At 41.1% G+C, this 21,558-nt stretch overlaps 1 protein-coding gene across 6 annotated transcripts in view; it reads right to left on the bottom strand.

Annotated features, from left to right (window-relative positions):
- The window catches only part of LOC129189264 (unconventional myosin-IXb), a 123,786-nt gene that overhangs the window by 84,284 nt on the left and 17,944 nt on the right, over positions 1 to 21,558 (bottom strand). For all 6 annotated transcript variants that reach the window (XM_054790777.1, XM_054790776.1, XM_054790778.1 and 3 more), the window contains exons 2-4: positions 3,112 to 3,323; positions 2,802 to 3,021; positions 643 to 1,152 (exon numbers count right to left, since the gene is read on the bottom strand). In XM_054790777.1, the coding sequence (XP_054646752.1) occupies positions 643 to 1,152; positions 2,802 to 3,021; positions 3,112 to 3,272 (891 nt within the window). In that variant the 5' untranslated portion in view covers positions 3,273 to 3,323. The remainder of the gene's footprint in view (positions 1 to 642; positions 1,153 to 2,801; positions 3,022 to 3,111; positions 3,324 to 21,558) is intronic.

The following is a 21,558-nucleotide window of genomic DNA, read 5'->3' as shown; positions in this document are numbered from 1 at the left end:
GATTATGCATTGTTTCTGCATGTAAAACTGTAATTATTCTCCATATAAAATGCATTTTTCTACATATTTTGGATGTCTAGAACGACTTAATTGGACTTAATTGGATTTTTCCCATGGGAAAAATTGCCTCAGTTTTCGTATGTTTCGTTTTTTGTTGGACCTTCTAGAACAAATTAATGACGAAAACCGCTGGACTGAACAAAAAGAAAATGAGAACTAGGTGGAAGGATTCACAGGCGGAAGAACACGTAGTTGCGTCTTGCAACACTGAGGAACAATAACATAACTTTTGTTCTTTTTGCTTCACTTTTTTCTCATCATTAAAGCGGGAGACACTACTGATGGCAGTGACTCAAAGTAAAGTGAAAGTGAAATTAGACGTAGAAAAATGCTCAGAAAGTGGACAAATGCTGACCGACTGACTGGCTGGCTGCATGCCCGGTCCAAGCCGCTCAAACGTAGCGACCAAGATGGTGTCCTTGACCTTGTGAAAAAGGCAGCATAGTGGTCCGCCTCCCAGTTAGCCTGTCTCTCCCTCCCTTGCAACGCCCCTTTCAGTGTGCAAGACAACCACAGGAATAAAAAAGTAAGGAGGAGTTCTCTTTTTCTCATGCGTGCAACCGACCTCCTGTATTCTCTTACCTCGAGGACCGGTCCAGCGCCGAGTATGGTCCTCTCCACGCCGCTGGCGTAGCCCTTCTGGCTGAGCGCGGTCAGACAGTGGATGAGAAAGTTGGTGCTTTGCGTCTTGCCCGAGCCGCTCTCTCCGGAGATGACAATACACTGGTTGACCTTCTTCCTGAGCATGGCGTAGTAGGCCACGTCGGCGATGGCAAAGATGTGCGGCTCCAGCTTGCCCAGCTGGTGGTTCTCGTACAGCTTGACGTACTTGGGGTTGTATATGGGCAGGAACTTGAAGGGGTTGATGGCGATGAGGATGCTGCCGGCGTACGTGTAGATCTTCTTCTTGTAGAAGCGTGTGCGCAGGTTGTTTAGGATACTGTCCTCGTTGAGTTTGGGGAGGTTGCAAAGGTCTGCAAAGTCATCCTGGGGAGGTGGAAGGAAGCCCCTGGCGGCGAGCCGCTGTTTCTCCTGCTCTTTGGACATGGGAGGGAGGTGGACGTAATGAATGGTGCCATCGTTGTTCCTCTCCTGGAAAAGATGGAAATGTATTTGGTTTTTACCACTCAAACAAAAATGCTTGTCAAATAGAAACCAAGTAGATTAAACCGCTGAGGCAAATTAGAGTTACAGCTGCTCCAATTAACAACTTTATTCAATCAAGCTTGCAATAGTCGCAGGGTGCATTGCTCTACGCAAGCTAATTACCACCCGCGTCTAGCTGACATGCTGATGTGATTTATTTATCCACAGGGTGGAAGCAACTGCATTTGAAGTATCATGTGTGGTCCGCATCCAGCAGCTGTACCTCCCTCTGCATGCACTTTAAAGGAAAAGTGCACTTTTGGGGGGGAATTTTGCCCATCATCCACAATCCCTATGTGAGACATGAACACACAGGTCTTTCTCTTTTCTGTGTTTATCTGAAGATATAAAACCCGCTAAAAAGAGACAGCTCATTGATGCACATAATGGGATGTGTGGGAACATTAAGTTCCAGCCATTCCTCATTTATAATGATTGCACTCTTTTTTTTCTGCATGTAAAACTATAATTATTTTGTATTAAATGTTTTGTTTTGTTCATTTTATTTTAAAAATTGGATTTACATTTTTTCCTATGGAAAAAATTGCCACGATTTTCACACATTTTGGTTTTCGTTTGACCTTATGGAACAAATCAATGACAAAAATCAAGGTTCTACGGTACAGTCATCCCTATCGCGGTTAATTAACATTCTATACCAAAGATGTAATATGTCCCAATCCCAACATTGTATTTCTACGTTTTTTACATTTATTTTGCGCGAGAGGTTGAAGGAGGTGATGATGCAACTCCCCACCAATGCATTCGGCTTCAGAGCAATTTTAATGCCGTAAAACGGCCACTAGGTGGCAGAAGTGCATATGACAACAGCTCAGCAGAGATCATGAAAGAATCACACAAGTTGGAGAGTGAGGAGGAGAGTATGCAGAAGGTCACGCATTGTAGGGACATTTTAACGCATGTACGCACACGTGCACACACATGGTTCACTTCCAAATGTCAAAATTGTAAATACTTCATTCTGTTATATTTAAAGCAAAAAAATGTTTGTGTCGAAGTGAAAGTTATGCTTGAAATGTATCTTTTCACAGAAAGCTGGTTTTCTCCCTTTTCTTCAAGTAGTTGGGAACTGATATTTTCCTGAAACTTAACTACGTTCTACTGCTGATTACTAAAGAACGCAAAAAGGTAGAAACAAACTATTTTTTCTGATGAAAGACGAGAGTTGAATCTTTCTTTTGGTAGGTGTCATGTTTATATAACCATAGAACACAATATTCTGTATGCCTTGAAAGATCAGTCAAAAATCATCTAAAATGGCCGCCACTGAGGGGGCTGCCTTTTGAAAAATGGCTGGGATTGAGCTAAAAGTAAAAATAAAAAAATCTACAATACAAACAATGAGTTTTCAAGTTTCAGAACTGTGTTAGTTTGAAGAAATTAAGTCAAATAGTTATTGATTAAAGAGAAAAAAAGAGAAAACAGGATGTAATTCATTATGCAGAGGGTCATGGTGGGGCATCAATTTGTGTAGGAAATGAGCTGTTTCTGTCAGCACACAGCTTGTTAGCTAACTTGAAATGGAAACACAGTGGAAAAGTGAAGCAGAAGAAGCATGATGTATGATGTAAGACCTGCAGTAAGAAGTAGAAGCCCAGGCTCTGCGGGTGCTGCTCCTGGGCTTTCCGAGGCCACAGCAGAAACCTCTGTACCGGGAGGTCGCCAGCCTCCAGCACCCACTCTTCCCCGCCACATTCCTTCACCTCTGCCAGCACATACAGGCGGCTGGGGTCCAGCTCCAGCGCCGTCGCCGCGTCCGAGATCACAGAGGCTGCTGTGGCATCTTTCTGCACTCTGATTAAAAAAAAAAAAAAAAAAAAAAGTGCATGTAATAAGTTTTGTTTGTTTCTGAGATCAGCAGTCATAACTCTGTTGCCCACCCACCTGAGATTGCAGCAGGTGGATGACTCAGCGGGGAGGCGTGGGTAGATCTGGAGCAGGTACGAGCGTCCGTTGTGATCGTTGGGGCTGATTGGCCTGTCTCCTCCCTCCCTTCCCCCACCCGTGCTTGTTGCCACGGCGGCACCGCCATCTCTGACACTCATCCTGAGTCAGGGGGAGTTGCCTCAGCATGCCTCCCTCTCACCACACAGCACCTGGGAAACACGTCCAATCACAGACACGGATCAGTGACAGCTTTCACGCTTACGCTATCAAACTTCACCAACGACATCTGATCCTCTTCTGTGATGGAACATAAATGACGCAGGCGCTGATTGATCATAAGACGGCATACTGATAATTTGCAAGACGCCGTGATGATTTTTTATTCTTATTTATTCAGGACGTCCGATATTGGCTTTTTTCCCCTCCCATAACCGATATTGGACAACTCTCAATTGCAGATTCCGATATCCATCGATTGTGATACCAATAGGTGTAACATCACATATCTCTTTCGGAGTAAAATTGTTGAAAACTAACAATAGTCTTAAATGAGGACATTTGTTTTGTCGGCTACTCCACCAATCTCTGAGTAGATCATTCATGTATTACATACTTTGGATAAGAATACATTTCTGCTTCTTGTGCCTTGATTCATGTTCTTTTAGTCAAGATTTAATTTATATTAGTTTAGTGAAAAGGGGTATTGTTTAAAATACTGGAATTTGCTGATTGTTATTTTGACTGATAACTTTCATGGCATAAAAACGTGATATCGGCCAACATTGGTATCCTTTTTTCCCCCCTAAAATAGAAGCCGATACAGAGCTTTTAGCGCCGAGCTCGCTAATTAGCAACACTGCTGAACTTGCCGCATCCTGCTCACAAGTCTGGGAGAATAAGGTAACTCTCACGACAGTCAAGGCTTACTGAGGCATTTGGTCAGCAAATATCAACACAACAGTGCAAAATGGCCGCTCGCTACATTGCAGAAGAAATGCAACCATTCGATGTGGTTATATGGCATAAATTTGATGCCATAGAACTTTTTAAGAACAACAAAGTGGTTCATCTCGAAAGTCTTTTACTGTCAACAGCTTGCAAGCCGACAACAAACAGAGGCAACTTGTGGCTCACACAGTTACATGATGCTTTAGGGCAGGGGCGGGTACACTATAGCCTGGGGGCCACATCCGGCCCACTAGTTGCTTCCAAAGTATTTCATTTAAATGTTTAACATACAAGCTCGCAACCTGACTTGCAAGTGTTTGGGAAGTAAAAAAGGAGGGATGTTCGCATACTCTTTAATAGTCAATGTGTTATCATTCATAGTTCATATTCAGGGTGTCTTATAAGACAAATAATTCCACGTGGACAGTTACAATTATAAGCATGAACTAGTGTGCGTATATCAAATATACAGTCTGCCCCCCTCCCCGGCCAATTTCAACTTCAATTTCAATTTCAATGCGGCCCGCGAGTCAAAAAGTTTGCCCACCCCTGTTCAGATGTGAATACCTCTCATGACAATGAAAAAAATGGTCTCCAAAAATGTTGTCGAAAATTTCGGTTATCAAGGATAATTTGTAGCACGATCATCGACCAGCAAAATGTGTTAATGTGAGAGGCCCAAGTACTACTGTATGCAGCTAATGTATTTGTTTGCCTTATCATGCGCGCGTGTGATCGTCACACGTTTGAAACCGGTGGTTTTTGTAAGCGCTAAAAATACACACAGTTACTGAAAGTCAAAGTCGATGCAGCTGATGCAGCAAAGACACACACACACACACACACGCACACACAAACGGTGCCATGACGGCACAATATTCACTCTTCTTGGCAAGACATGATATAAGCGTTGGTGGCCGGATGGGGAAAGAGCGAGGCACACGTTTACCACAGGAGTTCATAAAAATACAGCAGGTTGTGGCAGCATTAGAAAAATAATCTCTCAAGTCCTTTTGAGAAACACTGCTCTGACCTAAAGAGGGGGCGTTTCATTCAAACAAACAGCAGACGCTCTATTTGACTGATTATGTAGCAGACATTTATACAACTCAAGATGCCCTGTAAACCAAGTAGCTCTTTAGAAACTCGACTTCCAAAAGGCAGCTGTGTGAACCACGACACGATTGATCGTCTTTGCTTAAATATAGATGTTATATGTTGTTTGTAATTATGTTCTACATTTTTCAAAGCGAACGAGGCGCCAGCCATGATGACGCGCTCGCTCTCACTGTTCAGCCTCATTTCCGGAAGTGACGTCATCGGGGTGACACCTCGCGGCCGAAGCAAAGTAAACAAACGCTTCTCAGAGGTAGAGCGTCGACTTGGTTTGGTATATATATATATATATTTTTCATCAAAATAGTATGTTGTAGTAATGTTGTGTTGCTGCTGGATGTTCACAGTGTCCGAGTGATACTGTAGGCACGTTTTCTGTTGCAAAAGTGGAAGGTTTAAGACAACAAGACAATGAGCAAGTACAGAGAACGAGAGCCAAATGGACGCTCATTCTCAAGTTCTGTCCTTTGCAGTGATCATTTCACTGACGACTTCTATAGGAAGGAACACCTTGACAAGAAGCATTTGAAAAAGGATGCTATCATGCCGGTACACAAAGAGAGAAAAAAAAAGACAAGAAGAACAATGTCAAAGTTGACTCAGAACAGAGTAAGTCATGTCTTGTTCACATAATGTCTTCTAACACTATTCCATGATAGCGACAAGGCTGTAAAGTATTATATATGTTAAATAAACATCTTTTCTTTTGGGGTACGACAAAATCTAAAATAAATCAGGCTATAAAGACCCCTGTATGCTCATTAAGAAGCCGATTTAAAACAGTAATTGAAGAATAAGCAACTCCAGAGTAATTTACCATTCTGTGTTTTGAAGGCGACCAATCTTCGTCCCATCTCCCTTCTTTTCTCCTCAAAAACTATTGGCACATGGCTCAAATCTTGGCTATAATCACTGTAAACATCCGCTGTCTCGTACACCACCATGGTTGTTTACCTGAGTGATCGTACTCCGATGACGTCACTTCCAGAAATGAGACCCCTCCCCCATATGTAGTTCCAAATATATTTGTTTGCCTTTCCATGGTTGTTTGTTGTTTTTGTTTTTTTACAGTCACTTTGTACAAATGAGTCGTGGCTAATTTAATACGAATATTCAACAATTACATTGTTACATAATCCCATACTACCGCCACACATAGATTGCAGTCCTTTGGGGAAGGCCAGAAGACGGGGGCCTCCAAACGTTTTACCAGCGAGGGACACATGGTGACAAATGAAAGGATGCAACTTTTCCACTTTAATATTTTGTGAAGAAATGCTAAGAAGTTACATATATATTTCAATGCATGTCAGCTTTGTCATACAGGTGAAAAAGACTTCACGCTCTGCTCTATTTTCCCCATTTTTTTTTTTACATCTTCCTAATATTTCAACTTCCTTTTTGCATAATCTTTGTAAATGTTCATGTCATAATAATATGACTGTATTCCCATAGCATTATGACTTTTTCTCTCACCTAATTTTCCAAAAATTACAACTTTATCTTGTTTGATTGCCATAATATTACAGCTTCAAAAAATGTACGTATTTTTTCCTTAAATATTTGAACTCTATACTACTTAAATGAAATTTTTTCCACATATTATTAATGCATTATGCTAAAATTGTGACTTTTTTCTCGTTAGAATTACTTTGTGTTGTATTTTGGCTTTATTGTCATAAAATTACAGCTGTTGTTTTCATTAATTTTCCAACTATTTCATCTTTCTTCTTGTAAATTTTCCTTCCGTAATGGTAACTTCAGTTCCATAATATTTTGCCTTTATTCTGGTAATATAACTTTTCCGCAAACTTGTTATCCAAAAACTATTCGTTGTTTCTTCATGTTACAATTTAAAAATAAAATAATGTCTTTCTTTAATATTTTAAAGGTATGCAACTAAAATGATGTTATTTCTCCTTGGATTATGACATTATTCTCGCAAAATTAATAAGACCATTATTATTATTTCTCATTAGATTGCAACTTTTTTTTCTTAATAGTTTGACTTTAGTCTTAAAAGTAAAAGTACTGCTGATTTTTCCATTTTTTTTCTACAATTATTATTTATATATATATTTCAACTTTGTTACTAATATTTCCTCATATGAAAAAAAAATAATTTGTCTTTTTTGTCTCTGCAGATTTTTCCATTTTTGCTGTTGTTTTTTTTGTTTTCTGTTTTAAATTTACAACTTTTTGTTAGATTTAAACTTTTTTCTCTTAATAGTTTGACTTTAGTAAAATTAATGCAGATTTCTCCATTTTTGTTTAAGTTAAGGATATTTGTATGTTTTAAATATTGTAACTTACTCAAATTGTAATTTTTCGTCAAATTATGACTTGAGTTATGAGTTTTGCTTGTTAATTACAACATTATTGTCTTCACATTTTGACTTTATTCTTGTACAAATACTGCAGCTTTTTCTGTCATTGCTGTTTTTTTTTTTAATAGTTTCCCGTTTACATCTTTTTTTCATTAGATTGAAACTTTTTTCTCCTAATAGTTTGACTTTAGTCTTGTAAAATGAGTGCAGATTTTTCCATTTTCGTTTTATTTTTGTAAAATTAGTGCAGAAGTCTTTTTTTAATATATATTTCAACTTTATGTTACTACAATTGTTATTTTTTTCCTCATCATATCACAACAAAAATTAACATTTTTTCTCGTTAGATTACAACTTTTTTGTCTTCATAGTTTGACTTTATTCTTATAAAAAATACTGCAGATTTTTCAGTTTTTGCTGTTGTTTTTTTTTTTATTATATTTTTAGAATGTGCCACAGGGCAGACAAACCAAAACAAAACCCAGAAGAAACAGCCCATGTCTGATGCAAGACAATGGCGATCAAAGAAGCAAAGTCAAGAGTCAAGCAGCTAAGAAAGAAATCCCACCAGTTATTTCACTCATAAGAAAAATGTTACAGCTTATACATGTTTTCTATACATATACATTATTTAAATATATTGTTAATTAACATAAAATACTCTGTTTATGATTATGTTTTATTTATTTTAAATGTTCAACTCAAACATGACAATGCACGGACTTCAACAGCACTAAGAGTTGATTTTCTGCGTTACACTTTATTGCCATTGTCCAGACTCCCACCTGTGCGTGCATGTTTGCGCCGGCTCGTTACAACAACAAAAATTGCTCAACACAGCGCGTTGCTCCATCACTGTCACGCCGTCTGAGAAAAGGTTCCACTTGTCAGGCAGGATATACTTCATCGCCTGTACCGCTGAGGCGAATTTATAGTGACGGCAGCTGGGTAGGCTCTAGCGACGGATCATGTAGCACGGCTCTATATTAATAATGCATGCTTGGTAAACTGTAAGCCACCCTTGGGAGAAACAGGAAGCGGCGTTAAATCACGGCGCTGTGTGGTACGGCGGGCTGACTGCACTGCTTTGGTAACCAGAGATCCAAATATAGTCCTTGGAAGCACAGGCGTTATCACTGTATCACTTTTCTCATTCAAGTAGATTTAGTTTATTTTCACCACCTGAAGAACATCTTGCCCAGGCAAGGTAAGATCAAACTACAAGACATACGGGACAAACTTTGCAATTGCAGTTCGGTTTTCAAAAGGCTCCAGTTTTTTCGTATGACTACGTTACCGTACAATACTGTGCGTAACAAACGAGGCAGAATTCCGAGTTGCCAAAGTCGGTGACTCAATGTCTGTGCATTTAACTCATTCAGTCCCTGACGTGTTTCAACATTTATCCCTCTCATTAGCAGCCATTTCACACGATTCTGACTCATTTTTCAAGGCACACAGAATACTGTGTTGTAAGGCTCTACATATAATCATGGAACCCACCAAAAGAAAAGTTTAGGCGCTCCTCCTTCATCAGAAAAAAAAAAAGAGTTTGAACGTCGAACACGGTGCACTCACTCGATCGAAAATGACTGAATTCAGTAAATGATGGCCGTTTTGTCGTTGAATATGGTCTATTATGAGAAAAATAGCATATTTACACACACGCAGTACAGTAATACTACTACATTGTTACATTGATGAGACAATAGCCACTAGGAAGTACAGTGCGCTGTCTATGCTACGTGTCAGTCTATCCTATCTTATTTAGGTGTAAGATGGCATATTTTCTATTGTTATATCAACTATATTGGATAATACAAGTGTAAAAGTGACTATAGGGGCGCTAGTTCATGTCTACAGTGTTCTAATAATGTTTAAAACAGTGGTTCTTAACCTGGGTTCCATTGAACCCTAGGGGTTCGGTGAGTCGGTCCCAGGGGTTCGGCGGAGCCTCCGACACAGAGGTTAAGACACACCAGACCGATCGTGTCAATTCGTGATGACACACCCCGCTTAGCCATCACTGACTGCAGATAATCACATTACATTGCTTGCCTTGGCCAATCAGTGCTGCGAAGAATTTAGCGCGCTCATGGTATGTTCAATTTGTACTTGGAAGTCGGAATTTCCGAGTTCCTTGCGGGAACACCCGACTGAAACGCCCCCCGAAGTCGGAATGTTCAACTTGGAAGTCAGAGCATCCACACCACGTCTGAGTTAACAATCAATGATGGCTGCCTCGTGTGTAAACGGTAAATAATCAATAAATAATTTATAAAAAATATTGCTATAGTGTGAAGTTTTTCTGACTCAGCAACTGGAAGGCTTTTAACTCGGAGATCACGTCACTCTCACTCCGACTTCCCAGTTCCGAGTACAAATGAAACGCACCATCAAGTAGTCAACGTGTAACTAATGTGGTAGCACGTCCTGTGATTTCCTTGTTAATATTTTAATCCATGCTAACTATGTGGAGCAAAAACAGAAAGTGGTCGGACGAATATGTACAGCATGGATTCACACGTATCACGAACCGTGATGGGAGTCAGCGTCCTGTCTCCGTCATTTTGTGCACCAGTAAACAAACATATACTGTACCTACTGTATGTCTTGAATTTGAAAAAAAAAATTATATTTGATTTTTCACTAAAGAAGGGTTCGGTGAATGGGCATATGAAATTGACGGGGTTCGGTACCTCCAACAAGGTTAAGAACCACTGGTTTAAAAAATGTATTAACAGGTTTTCTGTGGTCTAACTACAAAAATATTCCATTGATTAACATTGAATCCGCGGAAAATCACTTTGGGGCTGGAGCCAATGAGACTGTACCACAGTATTTTTTTGTTGTTTTCGATGTTTGAAGTGTGGCCACTCACCCGGAGTATCACACCGCAGCTAATCGATGAATGAGAACGAGACCGAAAATAGAACTTTTTTTCATTTTCCCGGGCCAACCAACCAGTCCGTCGCATGCAAGCTTTTAAAACAACAAGGCGTGCAAAACTGCAGCGACCGCAGGAGACAGCATCAGCGTTATCCTCCATTATGAGGTCGATACGGCTTGAATGTCCCACATTAAGCCCCGGGGCTGCTGGGTTGATCAGTGGAGGGCAGACGGTGTAAAGTTGCACAATTCAGAATGGGAAGCAACATTTCTGGAAAAATACACACTCTTAACTGGCATGGTGTGACACCGCAGCCTATCATGCCAGACTTCAGCTCAGTGGCTATCTCAAGACACCAGACAAGGAAAAGGTGTGATGACCATGGAACCGGAAAGTTACTGTGACCAAGAAGTAGCGTAGCATAGCCAACGCTTGCTGCTCAGGGTGAAGCGACGATAATACAAAGAAGAATAATGCAACCTACAACGCAAAGTCAGCTGTGTTTACAAGGGACGCCGAGGCGAGACGAGACGAGACGCGAGATTGGGTCCGCATGGACGAGATGAGACGAGACTTTAAGGTCACTTTGAACTCTTTCAATACCAAAGATGTATTTATACGTTTTTATCACCCCGAACGCCTGATGCCAACAACGTATTTATACGTCTTTTACGTTTTTTTGCCCTAGAGGCAAAAAAAGGTGATGATGCAACTCTCCACTGGTGCGTTAACATTTCAGACCATAAAAACGGCCCCAAGATGGCAGAAGTGCATTTGGTAAGAGCACGGCAGGGATAATTGCATGACAGGAAACAGGAAGTGAGAGAGCGTGGAGGAGTGCGCAGAAGGTTACGCTTTGTGGGGAAATTTTACCGCATGCACACGTGTGCACACACAAGCACAGACACAGTTTGGTTTCAAATGTGAAAATTGTAAATAGTTCATGGTGTTAGATTTGTAAATAAATTGTTAAATTGATGTAAAACAACTATTTTTGTGTTGTTAATGTTGTGGTATAGTTGTTTAGATACTTGAACTATCACAAAAGCAAAAAAATATTTGTGTCAAAGTGAAAGTTATGCTTTTCACAAAAAGCTGCTTTCCTCCCTTTTCGAGTCGGGAGCTGATATTTTCCTGAAACTTACCTATGTTCTACTGCTGATTACTCAAGAACGGAAAAAGGTAGAAACAAACTCTTTTTTGACAAGAGTCAAATATTTCTTTTGGTAGGTTCCATGTTTATATAACCATACAACACAATGGTCTGTGTGTCTTGAATATCTGTCAAAATAGTCTAAAATGGCCGCTACTGACAGGGTTGAATGAGTTAAGAAAAGTACAATTAAAAATATACGATGATATATCGTAATCTACTAATATAATTCCTATTACGTTACACTCTTCTGCACTCTGTGTGTATGCTAGCAGCCCCGCCTCCACCCACTGGGGCAAAAGGACTGTATGACTGGCAAAAGGGATCACTCCGTTCATGCAGCGCCAAGGTGCTGAAAGCAATGCACAGAGTGAACCTCTTCCTGCCTGTTTGGATGAGGAAACTAGACAAGCATGCGCATGAGAAAAATGATTTGAGCACCCTTGTTTCTTCAGTTTATTGATCCATTTTAAAGCCTGTTTTTTTTGGACAAATATAATGATGATAACAAATATAGCTCATAAGAGCTGATAGCTGGCAACTTCCCTGGTTTTCTTGATAACCAAAATCACTTAAGTTCTTCCATGAAGAGTTGTAGCATTGTACTACTGCCAGAAAATTTAACTATTAGGAGCTATTTTTGTTGTCATTGTTATATTGGTCCAAACAAAGGTACCTTTAGTTATATCAGGCATTAAAATGAACAAGAAACTGAAGAAACAAGGGTGGTCTAATCATTTTTTCCATGACTGTATCCTGAGGCCGGCAAAGTTCATTTTCATTTATTGTGTGATTAATTTATCATTTATTATCGGCCCAGGCCGAGGCCCCACGAGAATGTTTTTTCTGAACCATAAATCTTGTAACGTTTTAATCCTGTGAGATATTGGGACAACCCTAGTGTTTACTTTTAATGTGAAATGACTCATCTCCCAAGAACAATATTTATATTTATACAATATTTGTTATCGCATCCTTCCATCCATTGTCTATACCCAATGTTCTTATGAGGGTCACCGTTGAGCCGGAGCCTATCCCAGCTGACTTTAGGTGAAAGGTGGGGTACAGCGGATCCCCGCACATTTGCGACCTCTCAAATTCACAATTTTTGGTCAAATTATTTTTTTTTACTTTCAAAAATGGGCCCTTTTGTCCCGCAGTTAGTCAACATTTATAAAAACTAGGGGTGTCACGAGACACCCAACTCCCAAGACGAGACGATGCACGAGATTGGGTCCACGAGAAAGAGACAAATCGAGATTTCAACATTAATATTAAGGAAAGTACAAAGAAAAAATATGACCGAATAAGCAAACCTTTATTCAACCGAGTCACAAAACAACGCAGGTGCGTTTTGAAATGTTTATTGTCCCACAAATTGAGGCTAAACCATATTGTCAACATTTTTTGAGACCAAATAAGCCACTGTCATGACATGTTGCAATATTTCCTTAAATATGTCATCTTTCACTCAATTTCAAGTTGCAAAATTGGCATTTATGATGTTTTCTCACATGCAAACTGTACAGTCTGTCAAACATTTGCAGCATTTCTTCAAATCCTGGCTTTTCAACTGTATTAAAGAGCAGCATTTCTTTTGCCATTACTCTCTGTGAACGCATACCATTTTGCACTGGTCGGTCTGTATTTACTTTGTCGACCAAACGGCTCAGTGAGTGTTGACTGTCGGAATGAAGGTTCTGCATCTCCATGTGCAGTTTTTTTTCCTAGGTGAGGTTACCAAGTTTGTTTCGTTGCCTTTTACGTTGCTACCACTTTCTAATAAATGCAGCATACTGGCTCTTTTATGTTGATGGGCTCACGTTGCTCATTAATATTCCCACACGGGGGCTGTGGCATTTGGCTTTGCAAGCATCTAATTTCTACATTACCTTGCATCGCTTCTCACGCGGCTTCACTCTTTTTCTGTGTGTGCATGCTAGCTTATGGCTGACAAGAGGTCTCACTCTCCTCGCCGTTGTTCTATGAAGCGTGTAGGCACTGAACCAATGCACAGAGTGAACCTTCGGAGGCGAGAGACGAGGAAAACAGGCAATATATGGAGGCAGGCAAAATTAGTTCATTTTCCTTTACCTGTGATTTATTTATTATTGTGAGACAGCTTTTTCTGAACAAGAAATCTTGTCAGGTGATAAAAACGTGATAATAATAACAAGAATATATGAATAAAATGATGAAATGGTAATATGTCATTTGAATCATTCCATTCCCATTATGTTCAATGGGAAAGTACTATTCTAAATTTGACAGCAGAATTGAATCCTGCTTTGCATGTTGTGTGTGTTTGAATACAGCAAGAGAGACAAAAGAGGTACTGATAGCGAGACAACCAAATGAACATAAAAGTAGGTACAGACAAAAAAAAAAAAAAGAGAGAGAGAGAGAAGCGGCCCCGTGGGACAATGAAGGAAGGCAGACATGGGGCTTTAAGATAATACAGCCTCCTCCCTGCAAAGGAGATCCTCTGTGAGGATACCCAGCATTCCACAGATAAGACTGCTTGGCATGGGCTTAGCCTAGCCCTTTAGCTGCTTACGCTGGGACGGGGAAAGACACCCGAGTGCGGGACGAGAGCTCAGACAGGGACTGTTCAGCTGCTTACTGCAGGCGGGAGATGGCTTTAACCAACACAAAGCTCCTTACAGCAGACATATTTAAGGGGGTCCCCACTTATCATTGCACTCATGAACCTCCAGTCTCTTTTTCACTTAACAAGTTGTAGGCCTGTCATGATAATCAATAAAACAATTAAGCACACAATAAATTAAAAAAAATGTATTAATTTTGCCGGCCTCGATAGATTGACGTGTGCAATGCGTTTTGTTTTTCTTCTCTCTTTCTACCAAACAGGCTGGATGATAAGAGAGTTCAGTCTGTGCATCTGTCACAACACCTGGGCATATTGGTTCTATAGCGGAACAAACAGAGTAAGTAAACCTCCTGTCAGTCATTCAGTCTCTTTGTCCCAGTGGGTGGAGGCGGGCCCCTAGTGAGTGCACACCATCGAGCACACAAAAAACCTTCTCAGCCACCTGAAACAGCGTTTAAAAAGTGCAAAAGGTTTGCCATACACCCCCGTGACGTCCGGCTTCTCGGAGCGTGTGTCCGAATACAGTGCACCCTGCTGGGCCACGCCAGGTGGCTCCCTGCCCTCCATACTCTGGTTCTCCTGATAATAGTGATGTGGTAGTAGTAATGTCATCATATTTGATTAGGACAAATAAACAGGCACAGTTGGTCAAATCCTAATTTGTTCCAGTCTTTCCTACCTCCTGGTGTGCACAAACTACACTTAAATCTACATTTTTAAAAAGTAGATGTGAAAAAGTTATGGGGTTATCGGTTTGAAGAAAAAAAAAAGATATTGTGCATCTCCTATTTTATTTATTGTTTTTATTGTTGTGTGTGGTTTTTATTGGAGTTGTTTTTTTCTTAACAGACACAGTGTCTATTTTTTTATTGTTTTTGGTTATAATTGGGATTATTATTTAAGTGCAAATTTAAGTGCAATTTCTGTTAAAAGAGACATTTTATTTTCTTTGGAGTTTTTTTGTCTTTTTTGTTTGTTTAATTTATTATGTTGTTAATGTTGTTACAATGTTAAATACTCTTGACAAATTCAACTTTATTCCTTTTGATAGGGTGTATTATCATTACATTAACAAAACAACAATGGCGACAGTAATATCGTTTATCAGCAATAATTTGTGGGACAATTATTGTTCAGCAGAATGTGTCAACAATGAGCTGCATCACAAAACCCCCCACTAAGGACCCTCGCTGCACTCTCTGCTTCCCCGATTGTGGCGGCCGGCGCCGCTCATCATTCACCAGCTCGCTGAAGGAGTGATGGCTTTCGTGAGTTGACTTTTCTTTTGACTCGTGCGTGAAAGTACTGTGCAGCGAGCGAGCACATCGGTGAGGTTTGTGAAAGCCGCGGCTGCATTTTTCCTACCAGTGGTCTATAAACAGAACGAGTAAGGGCTGAGACATCGTCAGCTGACTCTGTGATGAGGCAGGAAGTGAATGACCCAGTGACACAGAGAGTCAATGAATGGCATTCTCTTTCTCAGCCCCGACAGCATGACTCACAATTTAAAGTGAAGAGAGGTTAGCTGCGATGAAGCAAGCCATGATGTCAGCAGTGCGAGGATGAAGCTACGGTGACTCCCCACATTCCGCTCCGCCGTGAGAGATGGGCGGTGGATAAATGTCATTAGTCAGGGCCGAGCCAAGCACCGTCTATCTTGGGCCGAGTCATTACCATAGCAGCAGACAGTAGAAATACTCATCGTTGAAAAGGTCAAACTGTACAGTACAGCACATTAAAAACTTGTCCGGCGTTAACAATATTTCATGTTAATTGATTCCAATCCACATGCTCAACTACAGTAATTAATTAACCATCTTTAATTAACCATCTAGCCTCCAAAAGTTCCGGGTGCCTGGTGTACCAAATGTAATAATAACCACCAGGGTCTCTAATTAACGCCTTACACTGGTGGCTGTAGTCAACCTCCTTATGGAGTTTTATTAAAACGCCACAAAATGCTTCTGAATGATAACACATGGTCTGTATTATCTATCCATTTATCTACACAATTTAAGATTCAAGATTCAAGATTCAAGAGATTCAAGAGAGTTTTATTGTCATGTGCATGGTAAAACAGCAGCATTTAAAATATTGGTTGTGCTACTTTTGACATACAGTCCCTTGTTTATTGTGGTTTGTTGGCCCCAGATCCGAAGTAGGGTTCAACAGAATATTTTCGTACATGGAAAACCTGTTTATCACTTTCTAAACACGGGTTTTTACATTATTAGAGCCCTGTAGACATGAAATAACAGCCCCAGAGTCACTTTTACACTGCTATTATTCTGTTTACATCACAATGCGCAGTCTTACAGGATCCCTGCAGGGACATAAGACAGCTAACGAGCTGTTAGCCTCTCCAATTTACTTATTCTAAACTTAAAGTGTTTCAAACGGAGTGGGGAAGAAGGACAAAAAAAAGCCCAAAAACTGAATGAATGGGGATGCATCAACCATGCTGGTTCATGGTTGAATACAGCAAATTATTACTCAAAAACTTTGAGATTTTTGCCTAAATTTTCAAGCTTAAAAATGGCCAGATGACCTAAAATACAAGTATAATATATGAATGTAGTATTCTACATTGGTCACGAGGTGTCATTCATTGTTCGTTGAGACAAGCATCAGATTCGATCGCCGGAACAATAGCCTTTTACTCCAAATAAAAAAAATATGTAAGAAATTATAATAAACCATACGATAAAAATAACAACATAATATTCCTACTAATAACAAAACCCACGACAAGCTACAACTTGTGCAACTGAACCCCTAAACACCACCGGAGGACATCTACAGCAAGGCACACCACTTATTTATGTCTTAAACGTCTTATTTTCTCTAAATGTGTCTACTATGGTGGGTAAAGGTGTCTATAGGGGTGTTATTTCATGTCTAGAGGGCTTTAATAATGTTTAAAAAAACGTATTTAGAAGATAGTTAATAGGTTTTCTATGCCCTAACAACAAAAATATTCCATTTATATAGAAGGAATCCTAATTCACGGAAATTCACTTATCACGGTAGTTGTATATTGTGTGCAATGACGACAACATCCATCCAACCGTGAATCCATCCATCGACAAGGACAAATCTACAGGTACAGTTTGTCAAATGATACTTTGAGTTGTTCTTACCCCCAGGTGTGCACAAACTACAGGTAAATCAAAATTTCAAAAATAGATACAATGGCGTGAAAAAGTGTTTTCCCCCTTCTTGATTTCTTACTTCTTACTTTTTGCAAAGCTACATGGCCCTGTGTAAAAAAAAGCCTCACTGCTTCAAGACCAAAACTACTGCTTGATGATCCCCAAGACCTTTGGGAAAATACTCTGTGGTCTGACGAGACAAAGGTTGAACTTTATGGAAGGTGTGTCCTATCACATCTGGCATAAAAGTAATGCCGCATTTCAGAAAAAGAACATCATACCAACAGTGAAAAATGGTGGTGGTAGTGTGATGGTCTGCGGTTGCTTCAGGACCTGGAATACTTGCTGTTATAAATGGAAGCGTGAATTCTGCTGTCTTGGGTTCTGCAGCAGGACAATGATCCAAAACACACCAGCAAGTCCACCTCTGAATGGATGAAGACTTTGGAGTGGTCTAGTCCAAGTCCTGACCTGAATCCTATTGAGATGCTGTGGCATGACCTTCAAAAGGAAAAGCCTCCAATGTGGCTGAATGACAACAATTGTGCAAAATTCCTCCCCAGCGCTGGAAGAGACTCATTGCAAGTTATCACAAACGCTTGATTGCAGTTGTTGCTGCAAAGGGGGGCCAACCACTTATTTGTTTTAGGGGGCCATCACTTTTTCACACAGGACCATGTAGCTTTGGATTGTTTTTCTCCCTTGATCATAAAAAGTTTCATTTAAAAACTTCATTTTGTGTTGAGTTGTGTTGACTAATATTTACATTTGTTTGATGATCTGAAACATTTAAGTGTGACTTGCAAAAAAATAAGAAATCAGGAAGGGGGCAAACACTTTTTCAAACCACTGTATAAAAACATATAAAAAACATATTTAGAAGACTGCTAACAGGGTTTCTATGCTCTAACTACAAAAATATTCCATTTATATAGAAGGAATGCTAATTCATGAAAGTTCACTTATCACGGTGGGGTCTGGAACCAAATACTGTAACCGCTGTAAACGAGGGACGACTGTATATTATTTAAAAAAAAAAACATCCCAGCAGTTTCCAAAACAAAACAGTGCTGGCCTGATTCACTGATTAGCAAAGTAGACAGCAGTCTTTTTATGCATCTCTGCAAATAAAGCACTGATCAGTTTGATGCGTTGTTTTGCTGATGGGTTAAATCCTTTGAGCGTCTGCATTTCAAACAAACATCCACCTCCACCACTTCCGCTGGGAGTCTGTGCAACCAAAGCTCATTTTGTCTCCCTGGGGAAAGTGGAGCTGGGGCCACTCAAGTATCCATCATCACGCCAACGCTCGCTGCATGATCTAATGGATGTGAGACGGGGCTGGACCTTTGCCAACATTGTCCTCTGGGCACAAAGAGAGGCAGAAGCAAAGGAAGTCAAGATTCAATATGAATGCGTTTGTGTTTCAGCTAAGTGCGTGTGCGCTCCCTGTGGCGCTCGGCCTTACGTTTGTCTGCACTCTTGGGGATTCATAAACACACTCAGGGCCTGCGATAGTGAGAGATTGCCGAGTGGCGCTAATCAGCCTCAGGGGCTGCTGATGCAGTGCAGACGCTGTCCAACATGGCCCTGAATGGATCAGAGCCCTCCCGCCACAGAGTCAGCCATGTGGCCCATTCAAAAGACGCCGGTCCTTTGTCTAATCAGAACCATACCTCTGTGGCAGAGAATTAACCAGCAAGTCGGCTCAAAAATCACAAATGCAGAACCCGCTGAGGAAGGGCGAAGGGCATTGAGCTCATGTTCTCCCCCAGTCTTTGCGCTACAAACAATAAAATTGGAGCTGAGGAGCATCTGCTGCTCGCATCTAAGAAAGGAGCCTTTGACTTGTAGATATCACCATGGTCAGTCGGCCAAGCCTCCTCCTTGCACCAAACCAAAGCCACATTTCCACCAAGCAGTAGCGTTCGGTCCAGTACACCACGGTACAGTTGGAATTGGTAATCCATTGCATTTGATTCATTCTAATGTGGAAACAGTGTACCAAACCAAGCATCAATCACTGCGACCAGCGCTCCAATGAAACGTGTCAAACCCCGTGAGACCCAGTCATAAGCCCATCGAACCACATTTTCCTCCGACAGACAGCCACAATAAATTATAGCAACAGTGATGGACAACACCAATCAATCAAAACACAGTTATCACAGAAGGCGGAATTGATCCGCCACTCCCAATGTCATGTGTCTGAGTCACGTATTGACTATCTAAATAAAGCGAGCTCCGGTCCGACATCCCTCGGGGTGGGGGTGGGGGGGTGGGGGTGTTTGACCTCCTTATCACGCACATGGTGCTTTGAAAACATCAAAAGCCAGTTGACCGCAAGCACACCATCGCTCAACACATCGTCAAACGGTGTGGGGCTGTTGTTTGTAACATTAGCACGAGTTGCAGCTTTATGAAGTCCAACTTTATGTACACGTCACAGCAGGTTGGTAACCTGGGGGTGGGTTGGTAGGGGCCCACGTTGGGTAAAGCACTCACTCTCCTTTCTCACGATACATCTGCCTTTCCCTTCATCTGGCCTGGAATAGCACTTTCTTAGAATCACCCCCTCTAAAAAGCCATTTTGCTCCTCCAATGCTGTCCCCCCGCCGGTCAACCCCTCCCCCACTTGTTCCCCACCACAGAACATTTGGCACCACTCCTCTAACTCAGTCCAGATGCCAGGTTGCACTGAGGGGAGCGATGAGCATAGCCTTGAATCAACTTTGTTGGGATTTGTATTGTTTTAAAGGTCTAGGAGAAAAAGTGCATATACAATGCGAGTGCATTGTATACGCGGCATCACCCCGGGCTTGCTGCGGCAACGTGATGCTCACATGCAAATGCTCCCCATCCCCGGCTATGCCTTTCATTGACATGCTAATGCACTGGAAGAAGAAGTGGAGACATTTTCAGTCACTGTGAACTCAAAGCAGCAACAGCAGTGACATGAAATACGCCCATGCAGGGACGCCTTAGCATGTCTGCCTTAATGCAACCCAGAAGGCTGCGCTCAGCCTGAGCGGTTGGCTTTGGAATTCCGTGTAGGTTGTGGTGACGAGATTCAACTTTTCCAGATAGTCACTCCAGCCACGTCCCGTGAAAAGACCGGGACAGAACCATTTTAAAGCCAAGCAAATGCAATGGAACCTTGGTTAGCGGCGTTAATTTGTTCCAGAAGGCCCGGCTCAAATTGAAACTGATGCTAACCGAATCAATTTTTCCCATTAGAAATCATGTAAATCCAATTAATCCGCTCCAGAAAGCCAAAATGTTAGTTGGTTGGGATTTTTGGCATGAAGCTGTATGACATCCCCATCAGCAGTGTAGTGCATCAACAGTGACTTTGCCCCACTTTCGTCCCGTGAGCAGAGTTCTGGTCAGTTTTTGGTGTTTAAGATAGGAATGTCCCGATCCACATTTTTTGAAACTCACATGCAGCTAACATGCACACTGGTGTGAAGAAGTGTTTGTCGCTTTCCTAATTTCTTTTTTTTTTTGCGTGTTTGTCACATTTAAATGTTTCAGATCATCAAACAAATGTAAATATTAGTCAATGACAACACAACTCAACACAACATGCACTTTTTAAATGAAACTTTTTATTATTCAAAGCTGCATGGTCCTGTGTGAAAAAGTGATGGCCCCCTAAAGCTAATAAGTGGTTGGCCCCCCTTAGCAGCAACAACTGCAATCAAGCGTTTGTGATAACTTGCAATGAGTCTCTTCCAGCGCTGGGGAGGAATTTTGCACAATTGTTGTCATTCAGCCACATTGGAGGCTTTTCCTTTTTAAGGTCATGCACTTGCTGGTGTGTTTTGGATCATTGTCCTGCTGCAGAACCCAAGTTGCTTTCAGCTTGAGGTCACCAACATTCTCTTTCAGCACAATTCATGCTTCCATTTATCACAGCAAGTCTTCCAGGTCCTGAAGACCATCACACTACCACCACCACATTTTACTGTTGCTATCATGTTCTTTTTCTGAGACACACACCTTCCAAAAAGTTTAACTTTTGTCTCGTCAGACCAGAGTATTTTCCCAAAGGTCTTGGGGATCATCAAGATGTTTTGGCAAAACTGAGACGAGCCTTAATGTTGTTTTTGTTCAGCAGTGGTTTTGGTCTTGGAACTCTGCCATGCAGGCCGTTTTTGCCCAGTATCTTTCTTATGGTGGAGTCATGAACACTGACCTTCTAGCCATTTGTGGATTATGGCTCTCACTGTGGTTCGCTGCAGTCC

The sequence above is a fragment of the Dunckerocampus dactyliophorus genome, chromosome 10, assembly GCF_027744805.1.
Source record: "Dunckerocampus dactyliophorus isolate RoL2022-P2 chromosome 10, RoL_Ddac_1.1, whole genome shotgun sequence".
Classification (NCBI taxonomy): domain Eukaryota; kingdom Metazoa; phylum Chordata; class Actinopteri; order Syngnathiformes; family Syngnathidae; genus Dunckerocampus; species Dunckerocampus dactyliophorus.
Note: the sequence above shows the minus strand (reverse complement) of the source record. Positions and strands in the feature narration are given on the sequence as shown.